The sequence below is a fragment of the Podarcis raffonei genome, chromosome 3, assembly GCF_027172205.1.
Source record: "Podarcis raffonei isolate rPodRaf1 chromosome 3, rPodRaf1.pri, whole genome shotgun sequence".
NCBI classification, from domain to species: Eukaryota; Metazoa; Chordata; class Lepidosauria; order Squamata; family Lacertidae; genus Podarcis; species Podarcis raffonei.
In genome coordinates, this window is record NC_070604.1 from 84,787,467 (window position 1) to 84,802,762 (window position 15,296).

At 41.8% G+C, this 15,296-nt stretch overlaps 1 protein-coding gene across 1 annotated transcript in view; it reads left to right on the forward strand.

The window, feature by feature from the left end:
• The first annotated feature begins 8,006 nt into the window (after nucleotides 1-8,006).
• The window catches only part of TTC27 (tetratricopeptide repeat domain 27), an 83,798-nt gene continuing 76,508 nt past the window's right edge, over nucleotides 8,007-15,296 (forward strand). Inside the window, exons 1-4 of the mRNA XM_053382819.1 lie at nucleotides 8,007-8,253; nucleotides 10,036-10,219; nucleotides 12,237-12,366; nucleotides 12,928-13,068. Coding sequence (XP_053238794.1) covers nucleotides 8,163-8,253; nucleotides 10,036-10,219; nucleotides 12,237-12,366; nucleotides 12,928-13,068 — 546 coding nt within the window. The 5' untranslated portion in view covers nucleotides 8,007-8,162. The remainder of the gene's footprint in view (nucleotides 8,254-10,035; nucleotides 10,220-12,236; nucleotides 12,367-12,927; nucleotides 13,069-15,296) is intronic.

Genomic DNA, 15,296 nt, shown 5'->3' on the forward strand with positions numbered 1-15,296 from the left:
AGTTTAAAGTTACAAAAAATGGATTTGTTTTTAATTCTTTTTTAGCTATTTGTCTTTTGTCTTTTTATTCTTCTTTTTTCTTTTTTATGTATTCTTCTATGTTCTCTTTTTTGTATCTTTTTTTATATGACCTTTTTTTATTTTGTAAACTTATGTTTTTGTAAAACTTCAATAAATATCTTTAAAAAAAAGAAAAAAGAAAACCAGAGTTGTTCTTAATTATAATTGCATTTATTGTTAAATCACTTTGGGAGATTTCCCAGGAAGCAATTAATAAATGGAAATAAATACATGAATAAATCTGCAGGTGCTTTGACCACCTGATGTCAAGCCTTGGGGGTTTGTAATGGTTAAGTCAGGAAATGAGCCATCTTCCTACTTTCTGCCTCAGGTAGCAGGCTAGCCATCTCCTCTATATATACTTTGTGGGTCTCCTCCAATTTGCAGTTTCAGTAGTAGCCCCTATACTGATAGCCTCCTGCAGATTTAGCTGATCATTGAACTCTGAGGTATCTCCCCTTTGCTTTTGTCTTTTTTATTTTTTATTTTTTTTTTACTAAACCTAATGAGGTTTTGACAAGTTAAGTGTCTCTGAAGAACTGACATAGATCTTCTTCCTGGTTCTATGACCTGCAACTTAAGATACATATGAGCTACTTAGATGTATTGTTACTACAGTGGTACCTCGGGTTAAATACTTAATTCATTCCGAAGGTCCGTTCTTAACTTGAAACTGTTCTTAACCTGAGGTACCACTTTAGCTAATGGGGCCTCCCACTGCTGCCACGCTGCCAGAGCACAATTTCTGTCCTGAAGCAAAGTTCTTAACCTGAAGCACTATTTCTGGGTTAGCGGAGTCCGTAACCTGAAGCGTCTGTTACCTAAAGCGTATGTAACCCGAGGTACCACTGTATTGGTCAACTATTCTTTGAAAAAATACTGTATTAGTTACATTGATTTAAAATAGTTGTGCTGTGCATGTATCACCATCTTTACTCCAAAACAAGTCCCCCTCTTCAGTAATATCTCTGTCCATAATAAGTGGGTTTGGAATCACAGGCTTAGTTCTGTTTAGAAACAGAATGATGCTGCTATTAGGGGCACAGTTGCAGACAAAATAAAGTAGTGTGGCTTAGTACAGAAGTAGCTAGGGCGTGATGTGCTTAAGTTTCACAGAAGTCAAACCTAAGTATTATGGAGAAAGATTTGGATGGGACCTAGGGATGGGATCTATTTGGCAATTTTGGTTTCTCACTTTTCCCCATCTTCAGTTCAGTTCCCCACATTTCCACATCAGTTTGTAAATTCTTTTAAAAGAAATTTCTCATGAAAATTCATCTGTATTTTAGTGCAAATTTCTCCTAATACACACAATTTGTATGCAATTTTTGCCAACGTACCAATTTTTGAAAAACATATATAATGCAAATTTTGTGTGTGTGTGTGTGTGTGTATGCTAATATCTGCAACTTTTATGTACCCCAGTATACACATTTTTGTACACATTACTTGACTGCAGAACTACGTTTCAAAATTCAGAGAAGTGTAAATTTCAAAGGATGACTGGCTGTGTTTTGGTTTGTTTATTGATTTGGAAAGTGTACATTTGGTAGGTTCACCTTTAAATGTAAACTGAATTTAATTTCTTCCCCCATTCCTGGCAGCACCTCTTTTCTACCACATCAGAGCGATACAGCTCTAGATGCCACTGTTTTCCATTTAAAGTGAGAAATTGTTTTCACAGCAAGAAACACACACTCTCTTCTCATTTCCATTGCTTAGTATTTTCACAAGTAATATATTAACAACCTGCAAATGAGATTTAAATAGAAATGACCCTTATTTTGTTTCAGAAACGAACAAATGGTGTTAGAGTACAATCTGTCCACATCACAGATGACAGAAAGTCATGACCTTTGCCTCCCTGTAAGATTCTGTTCAAATGTGGAAGCATGTCAAAAAATCACTGCATTCTAAAATTGGCTATTATACATTTTTAAAAAGAAATAATAGTGCACAATTTGTCCAAGAATGCAGTACACGACTGCGTCTTGGACAAAACACCAATAGCAATTAACATTAATAAAGAGTCATAGAGCTCAATATTAAAACAGCAAGCGATCCCAGCCAAGTTGTAATCATGTCTAATAGCAGAAAGGACATTCAGCTCTCCTTGTTTACCAAAGACCTTGACAACCTTTATGAAGGACTGTCTTGGAAAAGAGACGGTGACCTCCTTTGTGTTCAAGATTTTTTCTTTCCCCGCCCCCAATGAATATATGGCTCATTAGTCAATGTTATAAGACAGCCAACCTTGAGATGCACTCATTTAATATGGAGTCAAAACTGTCAACAGAAGGAGGCCCTTGACATCTTCCTGCCCTCCTTTGGTCCATCAAAAAGGGGAAATAAAGATTTAGATTGATTGATGGGGTTGGCTGAATGTCAATAAAGCTGGCTTCCTGCCAGTGATTATAATTTGTAGCCCTCATTCCTCAAATAACTTGTGTTTCATACAAGAAGTTGGCAGGAGACACAGGTCCTGATCCAAGGAGAACAAACCATATACACTAAAGCAGGATTTCTTTGTCTATAGCTTGAAATCCAAGGTTGGGTCTTCACAAAACAGAAAAAGGTCACATTGCCAGGCGTGCTTTTGCATGAAATCTCTGGATTGCCAGAGAATGACAATCCATCAAGGACTTGCTCTTCAGCCAAAAGTTTTGAAATTCTCTGTGAAAGAGCTGCTAAATAACTAAAGACTGAAGATAAATAACAAGTGGTTTTGCCTCAGCCATCTTCATGGTTTTAAGACAAATTTCATAATCCTAAAGGAAATAATCGATGTACCAATTTGAGCTGTCTTGTGCTTGTGCTTATGTAGCCAAAACCGGAGCACTGATGCACAAAAGTACAGAAGACTCAAGGTAATGCTGAGGTACACACAAGTACAGGGGTGAAAATGTACAGTGCAAGGGTGAAAATGAAAATGGGAACTCCAAAATAATTCCATGCATAACTCCAAGGCATGAATGTTGAGAGATTGGAGAGTGAGGGAATGATAACTGAGTGGGAAAGGGAAATAGAATAAAGAGGCTGGATATATGATCAATACACCCACACACCCTGGCAATCAGAGATAACAACTCATTCTCAGCCACCTGTAATGTCTTTTTAAAGCAGTCAGCAAGCCTTCTGCTATAGTATTCCATAGGCTCCAAATCAATGCAGAGTACTATCAATAACTGTACTTAAACCACAAATCAGCAATCCTGGATCATATCTTTGCAAATTGGTTATCACCTGTGTTTATCTGAGGGAGACAGTTACCTTCAAGCATATTATGACTGGCAGACCTTACTATATCAAACAAAACATCACTTGCAGGTCCTGCAATGTAATTTACATTGCTGAGTGGAAATGTCTATGATGACATGTTCAGTATGTGTGTAAAACAACAACTGATCTACACACATATTTTAGGAAGCACAAGTCTACAGTCTTAATGAAAAATTGGAAAATCAGTTGCAAAGCAGTTCAATTCAGATGACCACCACTGAGCTGTCTCTGCAACAGAGACGCCACCTGATTCAAAACCACTGGAAGTAAGAGAAAACTTGTGGAGACCTAGACTTGATACCTTACTACCATATGGCCTAAACCCTGGGGATAGAACCAAAGATGCCCATGTCCATGTATTTTAATTTATAAATCATGTATTTTAATTTATAAATCATTTAATTAAATTTATAAATCATTTCCTTTGAAGCATCTCAAAGTGATGGCCCAATGCATTAAAACATATAGAACAGAACATACAGAAAAAACAATTACAAGAATAAAAGTTTAAAAATACATATATATTTTTTTAAAGTTCAAATACAATACAAAAATCTGTATCAGTACAATACAGATACAGTAAAAATCTCCACTTGTAAGGCTTATTGAAAGAGGAAAGTCTTCAACAGGCACATACATATGTAAGCTATCAAGGGGCTCCAGTGGATGTAAGGGGAGTACTAAAACATGGAACCAGCACTGAGTATAGGTTAGGGATCTTTTAAAAGTACATTGAACGGTAAGTACTCTTGATTGTACTTGAATGACTACCTATTTTGATTTTAAAATTATCCCTTAAATTAGAATCTTCTTATTCCCTTCTCTTTAGGAAAGCCAGAGGCCACACTATTATTTTTATAGAGCAGGAAACCCATACATGCTCCAATGAAATAGTATTCATTTGGGCATTTCATTTAATTGTAAATGGTTTAATTAGAATATTCCATTACTTATCTTACTATTATTCATGCGGACTGATTCCCTGTTTATACAAGCCTTATAAGCTACGTTTTGCACATAGTCACTATGTTGTGATTGGATGATATGCTTGTGACACATAGTCCAAAAAGTTATTTTCCATATAAATCCTACAATAGTTGGATTATCACCACCTACTTCCAAAGGGGTTGTCTGTTCAGCAGCAGAAGAAAAATTCTAGAGATGCTTGTGAAATACATTCACTGGTGTGGCAGTATGGTGTTAATGACTGGATACTATGAACTGCTTAGAAAATGCAGGACTGGTCCCAATGGTATTTCAATGGTTCAGCAGAGTATTTTGATGTTGCTGTACCAGTATCAGACACCAGATGGGACCTCTGCCACATTAAATGAGTGAAAAGGCAGGTGGCAGAGGAGTAGTGGCACACAGGTGGGGTGGAGCTGCCCTTCCAATACTTCCCCCATTGCTGCTTAGCAGGACAGGGCTGAATGGTAGTAAAGTTGGGGCTATGACGGTACACCAGTGAGAACACAAAATTGGCGGTGATCCTACTGATGCAATCACATGATCATGATCTCACCACTGCCCTGTTATTTATTATTATTTAAATTTATATACCGCTCTATACCCTCAAGGGACACAGGTGGCGCTGTGGGTAAAACCTCAGCGCCTAGGACTTGCCGATTGTATGTTCAGCGGTTCGAATCCCCGTGGCGGGGTGAGCTCCCATCGTTCAGTCCCAGCTCCTGCCCACCTAGCAGTTCGAAAGCACAATTAAGTGCAAGTAGATAAATAGGTACTGCTTTATAGCGGGAAGGTAAACGGCGTTTCCGTGTGCTGCGCTGATGCAGGCTCGCCAGAGCAGCTTCGTCACGCTGGCCACGTGACCCGGAAGTGTCTGCGGACAGCGCTGGCCCCCGGCCTCTTAAGCGAGATGGGCACGCAACCCCAGAGTCGGTCATGACTGGCCCGTACGGGCAGGGGTACCTTTACCTATACCCTCAGGTCTCAGAGCGGTTCAACCGTTCCAACCATGTTCAAGTAAACAGCTGTCGCACCACTGTCAGGAGGTTGGCTATGCCTCACCACACACACACACACACACACACACACACACACACAGATACTGGAGTGGGGACACCACACTTATGGAAAAGCTCTTGAAACAACTGTCACAATTGTTTGGTGCAACTCTCACTGTGATAATTAGGGTACAACATCAAAACATGTCACGGTGCCATTAATACCCCATCCTATTTTCTCAACACCAGAATAAGGTTTATCTCCAGGTATAGTGTAAATGGCTCTGAAATCTTAGGACAGGCTGAAAAATGATTTTAGAAACAGAACGTGTTCGTCAGTACCAACTTCTCCCATGAGCAGCAGCAGAACTGCTGTGATGTGCACTTTTATTTCCCCATGTCTTTTGGATTTTTGTTTCAATTCTGTCGGGTTGCTTATTTACTTATTTAAATTATTTGTTTTAGCTTGCTATTATTAGATACATAGATATATATATATATAGATAGATGATAGATATGACAGCCACTCTAATAATACATGTTTAAGTATAATATCTTAATTAATTAAACTTTCTAGTCCTTGTGGCTGCAATAAGGAGTTTGGGTGGTGGAAGAGGAAATGCAGGAAAACCCTAGAACTGGAAACAAGACATTATAATCTGGTTGAGTTTCCAGTAAGGTATTTACATGCATTGCTCTCCTAAGCCTTGTCCACATGAATGTTCTTGGCTGTCACGCCCTGCTCCTCTACTGTCCACTCTGCTCTGTTCTGTGGCTTTGATGTATCTCCAATGAAAATAAAGGAACTGCACAGGGCTGACCCAATCATGAGAGGTAATGAGACCACTTAGATGGCTGGTGGGAGATGGCTGGGGGGAACGAGTGACAAATTGGCACACGCCTTGGCCCTTCACTCACATCACTATCGGCCACCAATGCTGCTGATGCTGCCAGTGCCATCACCCACCGACTTGGTGAGGCAAGAAGTGCCCTTTCCACCTCTTCCTTGCTGCTTCACTCTGAGGAGGGACTCACCTGGCCCTTCCCCAGAGCAAAGCAATAAAGAGGCGGTGGAGGGAGTAGTGGATAAACCATTGGTGCCGCTGCTAATGTGGTGGTGGCCAAAAAAAAAAAAGTCAACGAGAAGGAATGGGTGGGCAGGGGAGAAGATGACAGTGGTGCCACTAGGAGAACTGAAGAGAAGCAGAGCCACTAACCACCCCCAGCCACAAAACTGCTTGCACTGCCCCAGTGACAATCTGGGAAAGCAATGGACTTTCTATTCCATGGCTCTGGAGCTGCTACCAAAAAGTAAAAGCAGCAACCCAACAGAATTACACACACTGATTGCAAAAAGGATAGGCATCTTTTGATTGGATTGTGGACAATCAGTGTATATGAAAGAGGTGTGCTTCAACACCAGGCAATGATGTCCTGGCACCCTCTTTCTCTTTGTTAAGTGTCCATCCTTAGGAAGGGAAAGTACAGTGGTACCTCTGGTTATGGACTTAATTCATTCTGAAGGTCCGTTCTTAACCTGAAACCGTTCTAAACCTGAGGTATCACTTTAGCTAATGGGGCCTGCCACCGCGCGATTTCTGTTCTTAGCCTGGGGTAAAGTTCTTAACCCGAGGTACTACTTCCGGGTTAGCAGAGTCTGTAACCTAAAGTGTTTGTGACCCAAGGTGATTGTAACTCCAAGAGCAAAACACTTGCCTCACCTGAACATATATTATTTAAATACACACCTACACACTACTTTTTAATAAAAAAAAGTGGGGAAAAGAATCCTCACCAAGCAGCAAATAAGAACCCGTATTAAACACACCCTTCAGTCCAAGGCTGGTCCAATAAATATTGTTGTCTAAGGCAAAGGACAAAATGGTGCCTCCCACTCTCTTTCCCCATATAGAAGCCAACTGGAGTAGCAGTTTAATTTTAATTTAGCACTGGGGAGGGGATACTTTATCCTGCCTTGAAGGATGGCAGTCTGACTTAAAGAAGGAACCCACCTGCAGCTTAGTGCTCCAAATGCCTGCCTGCTGCTCCTCATCCCTCAGCACCTCCTGCCGGAGAAGCCACTTTGCTCAGGCCAATGGTAGGGCCGACTCTGCCTATGTCCTCTTTGCTCCCCTATACACTGGTAGGCAGAGACAGGTATTATTGTAGATAGGGCTTTCTTTTCAGTGGGAACTCAATTCCAGGCTCAATTCCAGGAGCTCTCAGGTGGGAGCCATTGCCATTCTGAGAGAACAGGTGTTCATGGTGAGTTCTGGCACCTCCTTTTCTAGGAAAAAAACCAGGCACTGATTGCAGACACCTTGAACTCATACGCCTTTTAGTGAGAAAAACTCATGCAAGCACCTACAACTCGTGATGTCGCTATGGAGGAAGCCTCGCTTGCAGGGCTTCCTATACAATAAGCGGGTTTAGGGCTCTGGTCGAGTTGCCGCGCCAAAATCCCTCGCGCGCGTCTACACGCAGCTTGGGAGTCGCCCCGCGCAACCGACACGTGCCAGCTGGAGCCGCACAGGGCTCCGCGTTCCTTTCCACGTGCGGCGTGCGCGCGCAACCTCTCCCTCCCACCCATATCTCCCAGCCCGGGAAGAGGTTTTCCGCCAGCACCTGACGCCGAACGGCGTCGTTGCGCATGCGTTTCTGCCCTCTCTCCCACCGACCGCCCCGCCCACCTCTCCCAGGTTGCTTCGCGCGACTGGCATGGCGGCTCCCTAAGGCCGCTTAGTGCACATGGGTTAGACTGGCCACGCGTCAAAAAAAAAAAAAAAAAAAAAAAAAAAGGCAAGGCAAGGAAGCGGCTTCTCCTCCGTCTCGTCTGTAGAGCAGGAGCGCGCTGAGAAAATGCGGGCGTTGGAGCGTGTGTTGCTGAGGGGCTTCCCCAGCGCAGCGGAGTCGCCGCGGTGGAAGCAGAACGAGGCGGCTTCGGCTGAAGGTAAGGCGTCGGCGAGCCAGAGGCAGCCTTCGTCGCTCATCCTCAGGCGCGCCTTGCCTCTCGCCCTGGCAGCCGGGTGGGAGCCCTGTCAAAGCGGCGCTTCAATTGCCGGCAGGGCTCCCTTTCCTTCATCCTGCCTCCCCTTGCCCTGGTACCTCCTTGAGTGGGAAGTGGGAACAGCGGGCGGCGTGTCCGCGTGTGTCTCCCAAAGGGAGTAGTCGCTGGAGTTATTTCTTCGCGGGGCTGCTGCAACCCTGGCAGTCGTTGGAGGTGCGAAGGGTATAGTGCTGGGTGAGAGCCGGCTGAACCTAAGACATCAAGCTTAACCCATCTAAGAGGCAATTGTCAGTGCTGCCTGCTTGTGTTCCGGGATGGATAGGAGACAAGGAGTCATGGGGGCGTGGAGAGGCAGTGAGTCTGACCCCCAACAATCAGTAGATCTCATTGTCACTTTTTCCCCTCTCCCCCGAAAAATAAAATGGAGGTTTCACGTATTTGAGCTTCAGTAGTGGGTACCAATGTCGCTCGTTATGATATAGACTGCCCCTGGGATGCTGGGGCACTGCGTTGCTTTGCAAATGATTGATCTGCCAAGTTTTTGCTAACCTTTATTATAACTTAAGTATGTCATGCTATTTCATGCTTACTGTCTGACTGTTACAGATAGGCTCCGTGAAGCCTCAAAAGCCTTTAGTGATCCTCCTCTCCATACCGTTGTTGCCACAGAGACTATTTCCAGTTCAGAATTTTCCTGAACATGGAATGCAATAGCCACATATTAACAGTGCAATATTTTGTAAACCTCCTCATGAGATGCGCTTGCATGACAAGTTGCTTTTAACTGGTGTTTTGAGCAGTGCTGGCGAACTCTGCATAGGAGCCAACTCCTAAGGGCCAAGGTCCCTTTGCCCCCCCCCAAAATAAAATATTTGAGGGGGCCAGGGGCCCCCAAAGTTGATGAACATTGCCATCCAAATGTTGTGAGTGCACAGTATATTGTGATCAATTATGTGAGTAGGGCTTACCTACCCCCCCTACCAAATATTCTATTAAAGTTGGCATCCTGGGCCTAAGTATGTGAAGGAGTGCCTTTGAGCACGATGCACCCCCCCCTTGGGCTATGGTACTCCCTCTTAACTAAGATTCATTTGTCACCCATATAGTTAGATGCCAACATAAAACATATTTATTTTTCCAGGATTTTGGTAGCTAGCTGCATGTTTTAACAGAGAGGGGTTTTTTGCCCACCACTTTGTGTCTTAAAGGTTGTTCCTAATCAGTCAATGTTTTAAATGACTGTTCTGTGATGCTGTGTGTGTGTGTGTGTTGTCAACCACCCCGGGGTCTTCAGGGAAGGACAGCATATAGTAACGATATTTAGATATAATACACATTGCTGTCTGAAAGAGGGCCTTGTAGGACCATCAAGTCCAGAATCTAAAATTACCTAGCCGCACCACTGCTTGCAAAGAATGTGTGAGGGTTAGGAGCAAATGATTAGAAGCCTAATGTCTGGACAGCTGGTTCTTGTTTACAAATTTCAGTCTCTTTAAAATCTTTGTTGTAAGCACACCATAAGAGTTCAGCATGAATGCTGTTTTAATTTAGTAAATGCCAATGGGTATTTTTCTAAAGCATCCCAACTTCTTTTCCTCTGATATGAGATGTCTTAGAATGCAACACTATAATTGTATAGGATTAATTCTCTTTGAAGTTACGCTTGCATCGAGTATACATTAAACAAGATAGGATTCCTAAGACTTTCATTGTGTTTTATTTTAGAGAGTGGGTCCTTGTTGCAGTTGTTGTTGGAAGGGAATTATGAGGCCGTTTTACTAAGTAAAGCAGTTCAGGATATTTTCACAACACCTGAAGTAACAGAAGAGGATACCATTGCCAGCTACTTAGAAAAGCAGATTCAAGATTATCTGGACTGTTCTTCTGCAGATACGGATCCTATGGAAAGGTAAAAATAATTATTTGAAGAAGAAATTTATTTTTCATACTTGATGGTATAAAAATAACAATCTCAAAATAAAACAGCTATTCTGAACACATCCTAGTGTACTATCTCAGAAATTATGGGTTGTTAAGTCTTTTGAATATTTAGTGTTCAGATTTTTCAGTTTCTCAGGCATACCAGTGAGGCAGAACTGACCCCCAAACCTGTAAGAACAAAAAGCATTGTCCCCCCCCACTAAATTAATGGGGAGGGGTTAACACATCACAAGGCAATGTACAATTATTGTTGAGGCCTGCCTTGAACATGGAATTATGGAGTTAATTATAAAACAAAAGTTTTATTATTCTTTTCAGAGCTGTCATGCTTTAACCTCTCATGTTTCACCTTACCTGTAGACAGAGGGTTAAAAAGAAAAAGCAACATGAATTATGAAAATAATTTGTAGGATCAATGCAAATCTGCAAATCCTGCAACATGTTTTCAGTAACCCTAGTAACTGTAGACATCTGTCGTAAGAAAACTGCAAGGATTTACTATGACTACGAGACTTACATATGAGGCACTTTGTACCATTTTCCTATGTGTGCCTCTTGAGCCTTTTGTGTTTATATCATGGTTTTTTGGCCATATATTGGGGCTGATTTTTTCTGATTTCCTAGTTCTTGGTGGGCAACCACATGGGAGAACACATTGAAATATTCTGAATCAAAACTGTACAGCTCTATTTGTCCTCCGTGACAACAGTCTAACAAGTATGTGTGCACATAGTTGGGTTTATTAAAAAGTTCTACTGCAATCAGTTGTATTCATGAAAAACCAAGCTGCTGCTTAATTCAAATCTTAAGTATGCTTCTTGCGTTGTTGCTGCTGTTTGCATTGCAATTGCTAAGAACTTTAATGTTGAGATTTCAAAGTGGGTTGTTTTTTTAAGGCTTCCCTGGTATTTAAGGGAGACATAAACAAAGGCAGAGAACAGAAGCAGAAAAACAGAAATGAAGAGCTGTGAAGATAAATAAGAGACAGATGGAAGCATAATGAGTGAGATCCAATGTATTCTGAGTGGACATCCACTTGCACAACTTGGCTTCTCCTTCCTCTTCTCCCCACTCGCAGCTCCCCAAGCACCCCCAGAATCTGCACAGGAGGGTTGGGGACCCCACAGAGCAGATTTTAAAGCTGTGCATGCGGGAGGAGAGAAACTACAAGTTCTATTGCACAAGCAGATTTCCATTGTGTAAGCAGGCTGCCACAGTTGGGTCTCACCCAGGTGGAGTCATGTGCACTAGCCCCATCTGAGGAATAAATATGCGACTGGTTATTGGGATCAAACTCATTATTTTTACGCCTTGGTCTTGATTGTTATAATTGGCAACTGTTGTGATTCACAGATTGCTTTTCCATGGCATATCTAAACTGACAACCTGTGCAGATGGGGCAGGACTGTGCTTCTCATTGATGGCATTCCTATTTTAAGAGGTTAGGTGCATAATAAGATTTGTTTGGTGCATTGGGTGAATGAACATAGCTGACTCTGTGCTGCCCTACATGTTTTAGAATGTGTACAGGCAATTTCGGCCTTTTATGTTCCATCGCCTTATGCCATGCAACAACCTCTGATAAATCCAGAGATAATTTTATTTTCTCAATTTGAGGGAGATTTCCTGCCCTCCTTCTGGTTTGGGAGAAGGGTAGAGGATTCCTCCATTACTTATGCTAAGTTTGGAAACCATTTTTATCTGTCAGCAAAAAAATATAATTGATAAGTCAGTTCAGTTCTCGAAGCACGTCAGGAAAATAAAATCTTACAGCCTTCCTTGAACAATTGAGTTAAATGTTCTTCAGATGGATATTTTTTCATGCAGATTTGTAACTGTTCCATTTTTTTTGGTGCATCTTCCATCTTTTAAACTAAAGACTTGCATAGAAGGAACAGGACAATTTCTACCTACTATTTATTTATTTATTTATTTATTTATGTATGACCGTATCAATAAAAATGGAATTGTTTATTGTCTTGCAGGCAAAGTGTGGTGTTTCTACTTGGTGTGGGGAGCCTGCAGTTGTTTGTACAGAGCAACTGGACTGGGCCTCCTGTTGAATTGCAACCTCAGGACTTTTTGCAAACTGTATTACTAGAACAATACAACGAGGTACTGTTCTCTTCTCTCTCCACCACCACCACCCCACTCCCCAGGACAATAGTATAGTCACTGTCTTTTAGTGGAAAAATATTGATATGTACATCATGCTGATCTTATCTTGCTGGGTGTAAAAATTAAAATTGGAGAGAATTGTTGCAGGTGATCTTTTATTTTCCTCATGCTGAAACTGCTCCTCAGAAATGGTTCAGCATCGTCACAGAAGTTAAAGATGCATAGAGATGGTGCTCAGCTTAGGTGTACATTAGAGAGAAACCTTAAACCTGCAGTGGAAGAAACCATTTTGCTTTGATTTTAATGGGCAATTTGCATACAGCATGCCATGTATAAGTTCAGGAATTATTGACAATGAGAGGTGAGAGGAAGGATTCATGGTTTCAAAGCACCATTTGCAATGTGAACTTTCACCTTTGTTTGAATTTCTGTATTGTATAAAAACATTTCGAGGTGAATGGGCTAAAGTAAATTGGTGTGTGCGGCACGCAAATTTTGCTTCCTCTTGAAGAGTAATTTGAAGTTGCTTAAAGTGAGTTTCTTGTTTTCTCCTTCCAGCCCAGTACATTGTCTACAGCTGTGCTGAGTCTGCTGGTTCTAGATGGTGAATCAATCTATAGCCTGACTTCCCATTGTGTCTTGCTGATGCTAGCTAGAGCAGTGCTTGTGAATTCAAAGCATAAACTAGAAGCCATACAGGTAAGGGGGGAAAAACACGAAGAAATACTTATGCTTGTTTCCAGCTATCAGTGGGCTTATATTATTCATATTGTTCCTTGTACCATATGCGTTTCTTGAGTAACTGGGGGAGACAGGACTAAGGCTTGGAGGTTCAAAGCCACAGCGTAGTGAAAAGGTATGGCATGCAGGGTCAAATTAGTGAGAAGGTACTGAGTTGTAACCTGGGAGCAAGTTGGGAGAAAGCAGAAAGGCAAGCAAATCCTCAGTACAGTGGTACCTCTGGTTACATACTTAATTCGTTCCAGAGGTCTGTTCTTAACTGAAACTGTTCTTAACCTGAAGCACCACTTTAGCTAATGGGGCCTCCTGCTGCCACTGCGCCGCTGCCGCGCGATTTCTGTTCTCATCCTGAAGCGAAGTTCTTAACCCGAGGTACTATTTCTGGGTTAGCGGAGTCTGTAATCTGAAGCGTATGTAACCCGAAGTACCACTGTAGTAGCTTCTGTGGTAGCTGCAGGAACAAGGCTTCCTTGCTTGTTGTTCCTGAGGCAGCCACTCATATTTACTGTCTGGCTCTCTCACCCCACTTGGTGTGCTTTCTCAGAGTGACTCTAAACCTCATTAGTTTGTACCTGGCTTCTTCCCCCAAGTTTGGCTACACAGTGGTTGATGATTATTTACATGATGCTGTTCCTGGTGTCCGGTCACAGGCTCTGAACCCTATTTTATTCATTTAAAAGTTTTTCTAATCTGCTTAATGTTTTTTTTTTTAATTCTGTAATTTTTAATACAGTACTACTTTTTAAATATATACTAAAAATGTATAATTTTGTACAACTTGTAAAAAGAAAAAGAAAACCAGTTAACAAAAATGCAACCTAAAACTAATAAAGCAGTATAATGTCCCAGGGAGCTTTGGCATTTTGAGTAGGCAGTAGGCATTTTGAGTAGGCCATTCTGCAGTACTTTTACCTTGTGAACAATCAACCTGGAGATGGTTGGATCTGTGCTCCTTAGTGCCTGAAGGAGGCTCTGTCTTACATTCCTGTGCTGGGCTAGTTCTGTGGGCTGTGACAGAGCACTTGTGAGTTGTGGCAAAGTACTGTGAAGGATCCCTGATGCACAATATTAAAACCTATTTTTCCCCCTTCACTGGTAACACATTGCTGTTCCACTCATTGTGCATTTATGAACATTCATTTCTTGCCTTGGGCCTCTAAACAGTCACACCAAATAGTATAAAGGAAATAAATGCCTCCATGGAATAGGTGAAATGTTTTAAATGCAATTCTATTACTGTATTTCTTTCAACCAAGTCATAACAAAACTTTCCAGTCTGTGCTCAGAAAAGGGAAATACTTCTGCAAATACAGTAGCAAACCAATATCACCCTTATGGTAATTGCAGGACATTATGTCTTTAGACAAAATCAGCCATTCAGCTGTGAATATTCTTTGCCTTTTCAGTGTATTGTTTGATTCTGTTTAAGCATAATTTTTACAGTAGTCAGTGCATTTTTTCTGTGCTGTACTTTAATGATATATATTCCTGCTCTAAGACCATTTGGTGAAGTGCAGATTATAAATTATGTGACAAATTTCTTCTGATTGGACAGCATGGAGCATATCTTTTCAGTCTGTAAATCCCAGCAGCCTGCAATAGAGTCCTGACTGAAAATAATCTCTAGGGGGGTTTACATGGTAGGAAGTATAAGATGGAGTTCATTATGTCCTCAACTGCAGTTTGGCAGCATATGCACAGTCATTGTTTGTTCTTACGGTGGTATATCTGTTGTTTCAGTTTCTTATGCACAACTTCAATGTCTTATGCTCAACTTCAATTTCTTATGCACAACTTAAAAAAAAAATCAGTCTCAAGTGGATCCTAATATTGTATTTTATATTCAGTGACAAAGGGCACTTTCTGAAAGCATGATCTCGTGAATGATTCCCACAGAGAAGGAAGTGGAAGCCCCTGGAAATATTTTTGCTACTTATCAGCAGTCAGGACTCTGACACAGAGGATCATGAAGACCAGCAGGGCAAACAGCAAAGGTGCTGAACCCAGGCTCTAGCACTAACATGGGCAGAGCCAGACGCATACCCACACCCCATGAGATGGCATCAGCTGTGTCATATTCCACTGAGGAACTGATCCCTGTTACACCAAGGGGCTTGCATTTTCTGCCTGATCACCGACACAGGCATCACAGAAGGCAGGAGCTGAACTAGACATATTCAAGGAGA